We start from the raw sequence: 12,333 nt of genomic DNA on the forward strand, positions 1-12,333 counted from the left end.
GGCGTTCTGCAACTAGACTGTAACAGAAGAAGGAACTGAATGAAACCTACAGGCAGAACATTGAGACATGGGCATCTGTTCTATCCTCGTATTATTCCTGCACGATGCTACTTCCATCTGGCAATGGTTCGGGTAGATCTGTCCATCCGAGCCACACACAGGCTCCCCGTCGTAGCCACAGTCTCGCGAACACATACACTGCTCAAAATACTCATCCTCCAAGCAGCCAAAAACGTTATTGCACGGTCCAGAGTGAACAAAGCCTGAAAATTAAACAAAAACATCCAAAGCAATATTTTTGTATAACATGGGGAAGGGAAGATGGGGTGGCAATTTTCTTCTGTTTCTCTGATGTAAGTTTTCATGTTGAATTCTGTAAGACTTCCCATAGGAATTTACAAACTTGGTCGAATAAAAAGCTCTGCGAATAAAGCTGTCCTCCTGAAAAAGCCACACTGCAGAGATTCCAGATATAGGATAATGCAACTATTTTGTATCACACAGAAGACAGAAAGGAACATAGAGTTTCTAGGAAAAGTTATTCACCTCCCTGATGCACGAAACTGTTCAATCTTCCTATACAGTTAATTGTGGATATCTGTAGTAAGATATTTTAGAAAGAGAAAACCAAATTGCATTTAAAAGTTTTTACCTTTGTTTGTTAACATCTCACCTTGTGCAGATTTTTCCAGAAGTATACATTATATCTTGCCTCTGAAGCAAATAACAGTCACTTTGGTGACTGAAGAGCAGACTACGTTGGTCTGTTTGGCTGTCATAAGTTTAATACCGCTCCCCACAAACCTCTGGAAAACTTCTACTAATACACATCATGAAATAGAGCATTTTTCTAAATACAATTTTGGGTTCTGAACTCCTGGACAGCATACCCGTGGGCTCCATTTTCCAAAAAATCTGCTTGGCTTTGGTGCAACTTACCAACCCACTGGCTGGCTGAGCTCTCCACCTCATTGCATGTTGGCCCATCACAGAGCTCCCGCGCCAAGGGACTGTTTTCACTCACGTTGTAGAAACGAGTTGCTTCAAAAGCTGCAGGCCAGCAAGAATGAGAAATCACAACCGAGCCTTATGCCTAGAGCTCTGATGCTGGCAAACACCAAGGGAAAGCAGGCACGTACCTGGCTCGTAGTAATCATACACTTTGATAGGAACAGGAGCTGTTTTCCCAACTATATGCTCTCTGAAAGCTTGAAACTTGACACAGGTCATGCACTGGCTAGGAATCTGCATGAAATGATGTAAGAGACTCATTGTAACAAAAACTGCACTTTCATAGAAGAGACAGACAAAGAAATGCAGCGCATGCCCCTACGGTAACAGGCTTTGCGGACACATCTCCAACACTAGGTACAGAGGCAAAGATAACGAATAAAAGCCAAACAGGATGAATTCAAACATGATACTCTGCCCACCTTTAAAGCGTGTACTTGCCATACAACCATGTCAGAAAGTCCAACCTGAAACTCAAGCTGGATTCTCTGACTTACCTAACACCACTGTGTCACCAGCCTGCTTGCTAATGCAGCCAGCGAACGATTTTCTGCTGAGAGCCAGCGCTCCTTACCCTCGCAGGTATGTGCTGCGAGATCTGAGTTAGACCCATGCCCAATCCACTGGTCCACTACCATTAGATCTGATTGCACTCATGCCCACTCCGCTGGTCTTTTGCCTTTCACTGAAAAGCAACATAATTATAGGGAACAATTCATTACCTCATCAAAATAAAAAAGGACTTTTCTTCCATCCACTTCGTATCTTTTTAATCCAATTTGCTTGTTCATCAATAACTGGGGAAAAAAAAAATCAAGAGGTTTATTGTAATCTCATTTTATAGAAAACAGTTTGAAATTAGAGAAGACTGCTTAGAAAACTGATCAGACACTAAACCTGAGGGATTTCTTCTGCCGGAATAGGATGTTTCAGTAAGAGAGAGGGGAAATGCAAAGAGGATTGCAGTTGCTGTCACACAACAGAGGAAAAAGCCACCAGTGTTCTTTTCTGTGACCTGATGAGGAACGCGTGCAAGGTGCACAACGCTGAGTGCTCTTCCTGGTCCCCGGCGCGTTTATCTCCCTCGGACTACACCTGACACACCATCCATAATCTAATCGAATAGCTCCCGGATTGTTTGCAGTACCAAGGCTCAAGCAAGACCTCAGAGACCCCAAAACACTTGATAAAGTCTCTTATTTACACTCCTTCAGGCTGCCAGGGAATTATGCTCTTGGATCGCGCTGGGTATTAAAGGTCCCCTTCTCCCACCAGCTGAAAAATCCAAAACATTCTTCTGCCAGGAAAATTAATCCTTACATTTGAGAAGAGCAGCCATTTGAAAGAGCCCTAGGCATCCTCCCTTTTGACGAGTGGGGTCAGGCCAGGCCTCTGCTGCTCATCTTCTCTCCCTCTGAGGCCGCAGGATTTGTGATTTGCATCGTACCAGTCAAGCCCACAGACTCTCTCTTCTTACGCTTTGTATTTATTCGGACATTCTGCATATCTAAGGAGTACCAGAACACAATCCAGGAGTACTTCCCACCTCTGAGGTGCTACTGCCCTTCATTACTGCCCAGCCATTTGTGAAAGTCCTCTAAGCTCCCCTCCTCCTGCCAACTGCAGGTTTGCGTGTACATCCTGAGGCCAGTCTTCAGAGGAAAGCGCAAGAGCTCTCGTCTACAGAACTGCTGCACCGCCCCAGAGAATCCACTATGTCCCTGGTACACAATGCTAATGGATCACCTCCAAAATGTAAGTGCTACCAGCTGATACATTTCTATCACATCTTATTTTAAGATTTCCCAAAGGTACTCCTATCATTTTCCGTATTTGGCACACTAATACCTCAGTGTTGTGACTGTCACGCTGTACGGACTCGATCAGTCCATCAGTCGTGACTGTTTTGATGAACTGTATTCAGAGCACTTCTGTCATGTGAGAAACAGTAAATCCAGGAACTGGGAGGATGATGGCCTGTGGAAAAAGGACGCCTGTGTTTAAATCCCAGTCTGGGGAGCAGAGTAAGGGCCAGAGCAGACACTTTAACCTCTCTGTCAGACAGTCCTGTTTGTGACACAGGGATAATATTTCCTTGGCTTTTTTTGTTTGTTTGTTTTAAAGGTTTCTAAGTTATTTTGAGATCTTAGAATGAAAACTGTGTGGAAAGGAGAACAAAGCGTCATTATTACTATCGCGTATTAGAAGGAATGACATGAAGCAACAAGCATTTCTACTGAAATTTGCCTAAACTTGCTACCACCAGCTTTAACCGTGAATTTCTTCAGCAGAGCGCTTCCAGCTGTAAAACCCTGCACACAGCTTCCTGCTATTACTGTAACAAGCAAAGGAACATGTGTTTAAGTCCCACACAATATGGAAAGGGCCAATTTAATTTGTCCTTATAATTTTAGGGGCCTGATGGTGGCTGTTATTACTCAGCAGTAGATGGCTGCAGACAGTCCTTTTATGAGGGCTCAGAGAGGCTGGCGCCACCGGGAAATGCTCAGCTCAGCTAAAGTTGCATTTTTCTGGTGAAGCTTGATATATACCAGCCTGTGGTGACCTCCTGACCTTGTCGACACCCAGCATTATTAGAAGGATTTGTGGCTGCACAGCCGGGGGGCTGCCCTCTACGTGCAACAGAGCATTCATTAACCATCGCTGCCCCGGAGCCGCACGTGGGTCTGCTCCGCGCACACTGCTCCCTTGTGAGGGCAAACGGAAATCTGATTTACAGCCCTGCCCCTCCTCACCACGGAGAGAGGGCAACGGCTAGGGTAACAAGAAAATGCAGCAGTGGGAATGACAGGGCTCTGCGGAAGGTAGTGTCCAAAATACAAGATAAAACTGGTACCGGGTCTTCAGTGGAAGAATTTCATTTTTGTCAGCATGATCTGGATACACATTTGATAGCCATGAATAAATCCTAGGGGTTGTGTCTGCATCTTCACTCTCTACCTACACATATGCTTGAGCTTTATCCCTGCATTTCATTTTTACAGATGCAAAGGGTCTCTGCAATAAGAAAGATGGAATTCAGCTCTTCAAGGCAAACGTTCCCCCTTGAAGATGCAATATCCTTCCCAATTCAGCAAAATCTCCTACTGCCCAAAGGAAGTAATTCTGTTCTGGTTCAGGAAATGGACTGCCCAGCACTGAACCCTCTCTTCAAATTCAGGCACTAGCTACGTAGTCTTTTACCCAAAGAACGTTCAAAACAGTGAGTTTTGAACCAGCTCTTTTGTATCTGACAAGCACTGAAGAAGTAACCATGGCACGAAGTATCTGACATCCTTCTGAGATTTCCAAGAACTGAATTCTGATCAGCTGTGTGCTGCAGGAGCTGAGCCTTTCCGGTTAAGAAAGAGAATCAGCTCCTTTTCCCATTAAGACAGGGGGAGAAAGGAAACCAAATCACCTGCTGTTCTGTGCCCAGAGACCCTAACAGATGGGCTACGCTGGGGCTCTGTTGCTTCTCTACCCGTGAAGGCAGGAACATAACATTCAGACAGGTGGGAAGATGCCACAAGAGAAAGCACAAAGCAACCACTTCATCTGCTTGGTGCTAGAGAAAGCCTAATGTGCTGCGAGCTCCTTCAGCTTTGAGAAAATCGCTCCTGTGCAGTTGCAGGGCAGCTTGCTTTTACCCTCTGACTGCTTCCATCCAGAAGGTAAGAGAGAATAAGAGGTACTGCAAACAAAAGTGTTTTAAAACACTGTACAGTTAAGTTCATTGGGGAACCAGAATCGGAGTCTCCTTGCAGAGTGTATTTCCTAACGGCAATCGTGTGTTCACAGCTGCCTCCAGTGCTTCCTCTGCTCGGACCACGTACAACATACCCTGAACGCAGGTCGGTGTAAACCATCAGCACAGCACAGGAGCAGATCGCTGCGTGCAGCAGCGTTTTAGTAGTGACTAAACACAAAAGAAGCGTGTTTGGTTTACAGTTCTTTATCTGGGACACCTGTCTGGCCCAGCCATGTAAACAAGCCTCATACCAGAACACAGCTGCCTTGGCAAAAAGGAAAAAAAGTTCAGGGACTGAAATGACAGGACCTACACAGCCCCTTGTAACACATGAGCTTCGGGGGCCTTCGCAAGACACTCAGCCTAGAAACTCTTTAACTCTGTCCCCTGCTGAAATTGATAAAGGAGATACTCACTCAGTGAGAACCTTGACAGTGAGAACCCCTATTTCTGTAATTTCTTCTTAACTTGTTTCAGGAAAAATCAGAAACACAGGGACTTGTTACTTAACCCAACAAATCTGCAGTTCGTCTGTACTGAAAACCTCTTTGCACTCTTTGCTTCAACTCTTTCCCTCCCTTCACTCCTCCTTTTCCTCTGCTGATAAAACATCCCATGGGTTTCACACCATAAAGATATCCTGTTGTTCTCCTCCTGTCCCATTTTGAGTTCTCTGGTCCTAAGCCAAGTTTCCATCCATATTTTCTCTGTCATTATTTACGTACATTACTGTGAAAGAGAACTTATTTGAAAGCAGTACAAACGGCTGTCACTCTAGCACCTTCAGCAGGAGGAGATAAAATAGTAGCAAAACCCACTCCAGGCCTTCTCACCTAATTTTCCTCCGTTTCTTACCACAGGGATACTGGAGACCTCCACTGGTGGTCTCGCCTTACCCGAACAGCCATATTCAGTTTGTTGCACCATTTGTTGCATGTGAGAGAGAATATCCCACTCAAAGGTCAACAGGCAAAGAAAAACGGATACTTTGAAAACAGAACTCTCAACATGCAGCTTGTGAACAGATATAAAATAACTGTGATATTTCTTTTTACAGGAATAATTTCAAATCTGATCCACACACATCTCCGTACAAAAGTATTCCAGCACAGCTCCCTAGTACTGAAAGACTGCAATTCTCTTCTCAGGGACCAATACACAATTTTTTCTGGCTCCAGTGACAGCCCTGGAGACCCCCTGACAGCAGCTTTTGATGGAGATCGTAAGCCCCTCAAGAGGAACGTATTGGTCTCATTTTCTCCAAGAAAATGTATTGGTGTTTATAACATAAAATTAGTCAAAACAAGTGAAATGCTAAAGAACACAAAGTAATGTGCACCTTTCCTTGAATTAGGATGTCAAATTAAGCTGCCTGGTCTTCACTACGATTCTACTTTAAAATCCTTTCCCCAAATCCCTCCCCTTCCCAGTATAATGATGATCAACTTATTAAGGGAAGAGATCTTTCGGAAGCAAAAAACTTTTTAGCTCTTACCGGTTCTCAAGGATGCAAGGATTTTACACCTCCTTAGTTACACAGTCCTTAAAAACTCTGCAGCATGAAACCCACCAGTGAATACACTGTAATGCTTCCACAAAACATCAAGTAAAGCTAAAGGTCCCAGTTCATCTCCCCTAGAGGGCTGGCTGGGTAAGAGGCACATTCTGTCCACCTCAGTTTGGCTGGCAATAACCACGATGTTCTCCCAGAAGGGGGGGGGGGGGGAAGAGGCAAAAAATTCCAAGACACAGAGCCTCCAAAGAAATGGAATCCAGATGTCAGAGATAACACAGCGCACTAAGAAGCCATAAACAGCTCCTGTTAGAGCACATTTTCGCTTCAGCATTTCCAAATGGGTCTCATTTAATTACCGTGCACTGTGCTCAGGAATAAGCCTTCAGTTGGCCATATTCGGTAAATTTGTTAATCTTGCTCAGAACTTCTGTTTAATCTTTTCAGATCAATATTTTTTGACAAGTGAAATCTGCTGCTCCCTCAATTTTAATTGCATCTTTTTAGACAATGCTTTAACATCCAATGACATTTGCTTCCTATTGCTCCCCAAAGGGAATCTCTGCCCATGAGCGAGCCAGGTCCTGGCCCAAGATCACGCCTGGCACTCTCGTTACAACATCTTACCTGCTCTAGGCTCTCAATATCTGCACGAAACCCTGAGAACAGCGGCACTTCCAAGACAGCCATGTTAGAAGATCCGGAGTGCAGCCATCTTCCCGTGAGAAGAAAAAGAGAGAAAGAAGGAAAACAAACTTAGAATCCAAGATAACAAATGGTACATGGACAACTTGGGATGGAGAATAACTGAAATAAACTTCAGAGGGAAAAGGATCTACTCTTCTTTGAAGGACTTGTTGAAAGCCACACTCTACTTGGCTTTACAAAATCCTCTCTTCTGCTTTTTTTTTCACCAAAAATTAAGCACAACTCACAGAGGTCAGATGTAGGAGATGTTCAGGCAAATAGAGGCAGAAAAGCAAGAAGGAAGGATGTAGTCTCCTGTGGGGCTGCTTGCCTTATTTTTCAATTAATCACTGAGAAAATGCACTTGGTAAAAGGAAAGAATCGCTTGGAGTAGAAGAAACTTCTGTTCTTTCCTAAGCGGAGGGCTGTAAACAGATTGGGGCACAAGAGGAACGTTACCTCCCGATACTAAGCAGAGTCCGTGAATCCTGAGGTTTCATAAATGGCCATTTCGCTCCAGCGTCTAACTGATACCGAGAAAAGTATCTTTGCTAATGAGTCAGGAAACTCACACCCAGCGCTGAGAAAACACAGCACACAGCTCCGGGATCAAATTGGCCAGACCTGAACCGGCTGCTTGGAAGCCTCTCCATGGAGACCTCCCCAGCCAGGGTGGGTGCGTTTGCTGACGCTTCGCGCACAGCCAGCCTGGATGCAATGCCACAGCCAAGCTGACACGCCCACAGTAGCACGAGATGTTCTGTGGACAGACACAGTGGGCTCTGTGTCAGACAGTTCAGGGCTGACAGTCTCGCAGAGACATCAAGCCTTGTTAATCCCGATCTAATTCCACGCACCATAATCCCTAAGAAATCCTGTAGTATCCCTGTACCTGCATTTTTCCTGCTTTCCCTTATATCAGTCCTCTATTTCCCATACTGTTTTCTCCCTAACTCCTCAAAAGTGCCCCAAGGACTTCACTAAGCATGGTAACACTGAAACAATTGCATTCTGAAGAACACTCCCAGCTCAAAATGTTTCAGTTGTCATCCTTAGATGCATGCCTCTGTTCACGTTGCCTAACTGAGATGATGAAGGAGTTAAAAGAGCATCATTACAGGAAGAAGGGGAGAAAAGGGAAGATTTTCATTTGCTTTTGTTTTCTTTCCAAGGAATCAATCTCCTTGGACTGGGCTTCCTCTCAAATTTCTGTCTTTGCTTCAGCAATTCCCAGGGCAGAAGTTTCAGAAATAACAACAGAGAGGTTGTGTTGACGCAGGGCAGCCTCCTTGGTTACAGGCACCTTCGAGGGACTGACAAGCCTTTATAAGCCTACCTCCCAGCACGAGCTGCAGCGCTTTGGCACTGGGAGAGGAGGTTGAGAAAGTGAAATTGTGTTACATTCAGCCAGAGCAAACTTTTGGATGATGAGTTTGAGTTGCTTGTCACTGGCTGTTCTTACCGGAGGGAGGAAGAATTAAACTAGGCTGAAAAATGCCCGGCCCGGGATTTCACAGGCCTGTGGCAATCAGAGGCAACGCATCTGCCAGCAACGCGGCCACATCAACAAGGGGCACGTGTGTTGGCAGAGATAACAAGATCTCATCTTTGCCGGGAGTCACTGCAACTGTTTTCAGGGCTGTAGTCACTGTACGGGCTTTGCCTCTGCAGGAAGGAAGGGGACAGAAACTGATAGGGGAGCAAAAGTTTTCCATTTCCATGAATTACATCTGAGCTGTTCACTTGACTGCTACTGTTTGAGTTCAGTGAAGCTGCGGCCCCAGCACCTGCCACGCTCCCAGTCACAGATATGCAGACTAATGATGAATTTCTTGGGAATGGTGTCTTCTATTATACAGTAGGATGCTGCAAGTCCTCCTTATTTACTTTGGTTGTGGCTTTCCCTCTTTTGGAACAATTTTACCACAACCTCCTTAAAAACCAAAACATTTTGTAAAGAGATCAGCAACCCCTGATAACTGCAGCAGTACTGACGTGTTTACACAACAGTGTAAACTGAATTTCAGTGTGGACTGAATACGTCAGAAACTAGCATTGCTGCTGTTTGTCTACAGGCAAGTTGTGTTCTCTTAGTATCTTAAGTTTCCCAGTCTGTAAAATCAGATGGAACTGCTAACGTCTTTGCAAAGTGCTTTGAGAGCTAGGAATAAAACATCCAGAGCTTTAGTATCATGCCATCTTTAAAGACTATTTTCAATTTCTTTATGCAGAATAAGGAGATAAGCAGTGAGCTTTAGAGAGCTTACTAACAAATATCTGCAAATACTTTGTCTTTACCATAGATTCAGAATTCATAGCACAGCAACAAGCATCTTCTGCTAGGTTTTTGGTATCCAAAACTGAAGGATAATCAATTAAAATCAAGTCAATAATCTTTATAAAACTATCAACACGTTTAACACATGAGTTAACCAGTTAAAATTACCTAGGTCTTTTAAGCTTTTAAGGAAAGTCTGTTACTGAAGACCTAGAAAATGATCCAGAACTTTTTCTTTTGCACCTGATACAAGCAAATGACATTCAGCTTGTCTTCTTCAGGCTTTGGAGAGCTAATAATGAAACTTTATAATAAAAACCCAAGGTGTTGCCCTCTTTGTACATTTTCTTCCTGTTTCTCTACCTTTGACATATACTTAGCACTAACATTAACAATGCTTGTGAATGTCCGTGCAATAACTCTGTCCGACAACCACAATTATCGTTGAAATTCTGTGTGCGATGTGTTCTATCTTACACTGTTTGCGATACAGACAGTGTAACAAGAAAGAATTTGCTATTTTTCCTGTATCAGTATAGATGTGCTGATCAGCAAACTCAATGGTCTCTGAGAAACAGGCAGCACACGATGCCGGCTGGCATTTCCTACCTTGTACACGTCTCCAGTATGACTTTGTATTCCTGGTGGTCCTGATCTGAAGCTGGGTCATCATCATCCACCAGTGCCCTCTCTCTGTGCAAGGCTTCAGAGCGATTCTCATCTGGAGAGACAGGCCGCAGGAGATTTGGAGCTTGAAGATGCTGCTCGGACTTGGGCTCCTTCAGGTTAACCAGGAGCTGGAAAGCTGGTTTGGCAATAGGATCAGGTACATTGTAAGTGACATCAATCTGCAGCAGAAAGTGGGGGCGGGGGAAACAAAACAAAACAAAAATCAGGGCAGTTTCCTAGCATCTACAAATGTTCCCCAAAAAACCAGATCTCTTCAGAGAGGTAATGGCAGGCACACAGGCAACAGAGGCTTTGCAGCACAGCTCTACATATGTTAAGCAGTATTAGAGCAGATTCATAGAATTAAATGTGATGTACGAGAGTGAATTAAAGCAACACTATGTTATATAATTACTTTGAGATAAATTCAAAGTAACTCCTTCCTCATAGCAAACTGGGATTAAAAAAAGCAGCAAATAGGCTGCGAGTTTAGAGATCACTTGGCTCACATACTTTCTACAGCTCCGCGGCAACTTTACCTGCATCAGACAGCAGCCTTCACCTTTGGCGCTCACAAACAGCCCCGTTGGAATACTGGGGATCTGGGGAGAATCCACAGTTAAGACACAGACAAGACATTGCACTCAGAATGGAAACGAGTATCAGTTTTAGCTTTATTCTCTACAAGATGTCTTTCCGGTTATGAAGGAGATTGCAGAAGTGAAGGCTTACTCTTTTCAGCCACCTGCACTTAGCAATGGCAGAAACAAGCAGCAGCACAAAAAAGCACGAGGCATTAGTTACAGTGAAAAATGCCTTTAACTGAGTGCTGCCTCCCTCACATCAGATCCCAGCCACAAAACCCCAGAAAGGCCCAAGATCTCATTGTTTAACTTGTGCTTTTACCATTCCTGAACTTATCTGAGTTGTCATTCAGAACTCAGTTCGCATGGATCGCTTTAAAATTTGGCCACGTAAACACAAAACCACCTACCACTGCCGTCTGCAGGACTTTTTTGTTCATCTTGTTAAGCTCAAATGTCTCCTGGTAGTCTAGATTAGTAGAAGCCAAGGAAATGGTAAGGTTGACTCCTCCAACGTAAGAAAGGATAGCGTATTCAGCCAGAGCCTGCAGCGCTACACATGTGTCCTAGGGATCCGAAGAGGGAGAGATCAGAATAGTGAAGAATACAGGAGCATAGCGTTGTGCTGTACAATCATCAGCTTCTGGTAGCAGAATCTTCCTTACTAATTCAGACAGCAAAAGAAATAACAGGTTTTATTCGCTTTTGCTATCAAAGGCATCTGCAAGGACAAAGTCTGGGTTCCTTTCAAATTATCAGTCCCAGAAGGAAGCAGTAAAGAGCACTGGAAAGTTTTTCTTCTTACCAGGATGCAGACAGTTTCTGTCTAGACTCTGGATGGGAACTCTGCATTGACTCTTCCAGAATTGGTTGATTTCTACAATTGATCATGCGTGCATTGACGCTACCTTTTTCAGAGGCAGCCCACCTGAGTAGATGAGAATCCTCCAAGTGCGTTCCTTTGCTGTGAAAGCCATTTTACTACAGGGAGCGCAGAGGCCACATCTCCTAGGAGCGTGTATGTCAAAAGGGCATAAGATGTCATTTCCACTTCTGCAGAAACAACTGAGGGAGGGACAAATGAAAAAAAAAAAAAAAAATCAAAATACCATTTGGCAGTGAGAATCTGGACAGGTCTAGAGATAGTTCTATGAATATTCATTAACTGAAAAATTAAAAAGAAAAAGTTAGAAGTCTGTAGAGGCAAACACAGGAAGACAAAAATGAAGTTCAAAGATGCCTGCACCCAAGATACATCATCTTGCAGAGATATCTCTGCTTCCAACACAAGCTCCTTCCTTCACACAATAAATAATCTTCTTTCTGCTTGAGTGTATGCCATAAGTCATTTCTGTCCCACTCCAGTTCCACTTTGCTGCTGCCCATACTGTATTCCTGTCAAAGATTTTCATACAATATCCAGTTGGAGCCTTCCTGAACACTGGTGAACCTACGTCATAGGAGAGGATTCAATGGCTTTAAGTCGCTTGGAAATGGACTGTTGTCACGTTGATAGGCACAGCCTAGGAAATAGGCTGAAACGCCAGTGACTGACAACAAAAGCTGGGTATACAATCTCTAGGTCCATTTGAAAATACAAAGTGAAAACAGCTCTAAAATGAAATGTATTTGACTTCTCTCAGATTTCCATTTGAAATTATTCCTCCCTGATGGAATCTCATATGCCTTTCACTCTTCTGTATTACTCATTGTTTTTATAAAATTGGAGTGAAAAAGGGTGAGATAGCTGGGGCTGAAAAGCCAGTACTGTCTTGCCCACATCCAGCTCCGGCTCTCATTTGCTCTTGAACAGCTCTTTCAGCATAACATTACCTGCCTC

The 12,333-nt window shown here is 44.0% G+C and overlaps 1 protein-coding gene across 4 annotated transcripts in view; it reads right to left on the reverse strand.

The window, feature by feature from the left end:
• CPAMD8 (C3 and PZP like alpha-2-macroglobulin domain containing 8) overlaps positions 1–12,333 on the reverse strand; it is a 55,788-nt gene that overhangs the window by 9,955 nt on the left and 33,500 nt on the right. For 3 of the 4 annotated variants that reach the window (XM_086767253.1, XM_086767254.1, XM_086767252.1), the window contains exons 32-40: positions 11,422–11,558; positions 10,904–11,059; positions 10,449–10,511; positions 9,850–10,088; positions 6,903–6,990; positions 1,734–1,808; positions 1,140–1,245; positions 940–1,050; positions 51–263 (exon numbers count right to left, since the gene is read on the reverse strand). In XM_086767253.1, coding sequence (XP_086623379.1) covers positions 51–263; positions 940–1,050; positions 1,140–1,245; positions 1,734–1,808; positions 6,903–6,990; positions 9,850–10,088; positions 10,449–10,511; positions 10,904–11,059; positions 11,422–11,558 — 1,188 coding nt within the window. Of the gene's footprint in view, positions 1–50; positions 264–939; positions 1,051–1,139; positions 1,268–1,733; positions 1,809–6,902; positions 6,991–9,849; positions 10,089–10,448; positions 10,512–10,903; positions 11,060–11,421; positions 11,559–12,333 lie in introns of those variants that run through there. The other variant, XM_086767255.1, reaches the window with a different exon arrangement.

This window comes from Chlamydotis macqueenii, chromosome 26 (genome assembly GCF_036417535.1).
Source record: "Chlamydotis macqueenii isolate bChlMac1 chromosome 26, bChlMac1.mat, whole genome shotgun sequence".
In the NCBI taxonomy this organism is placed as follows: Eukaryota; Metazoa; Chordata; class Aves; order Otidiformes; family Otididae; genus Chlamydotis; species Chlamydotis macqueenii.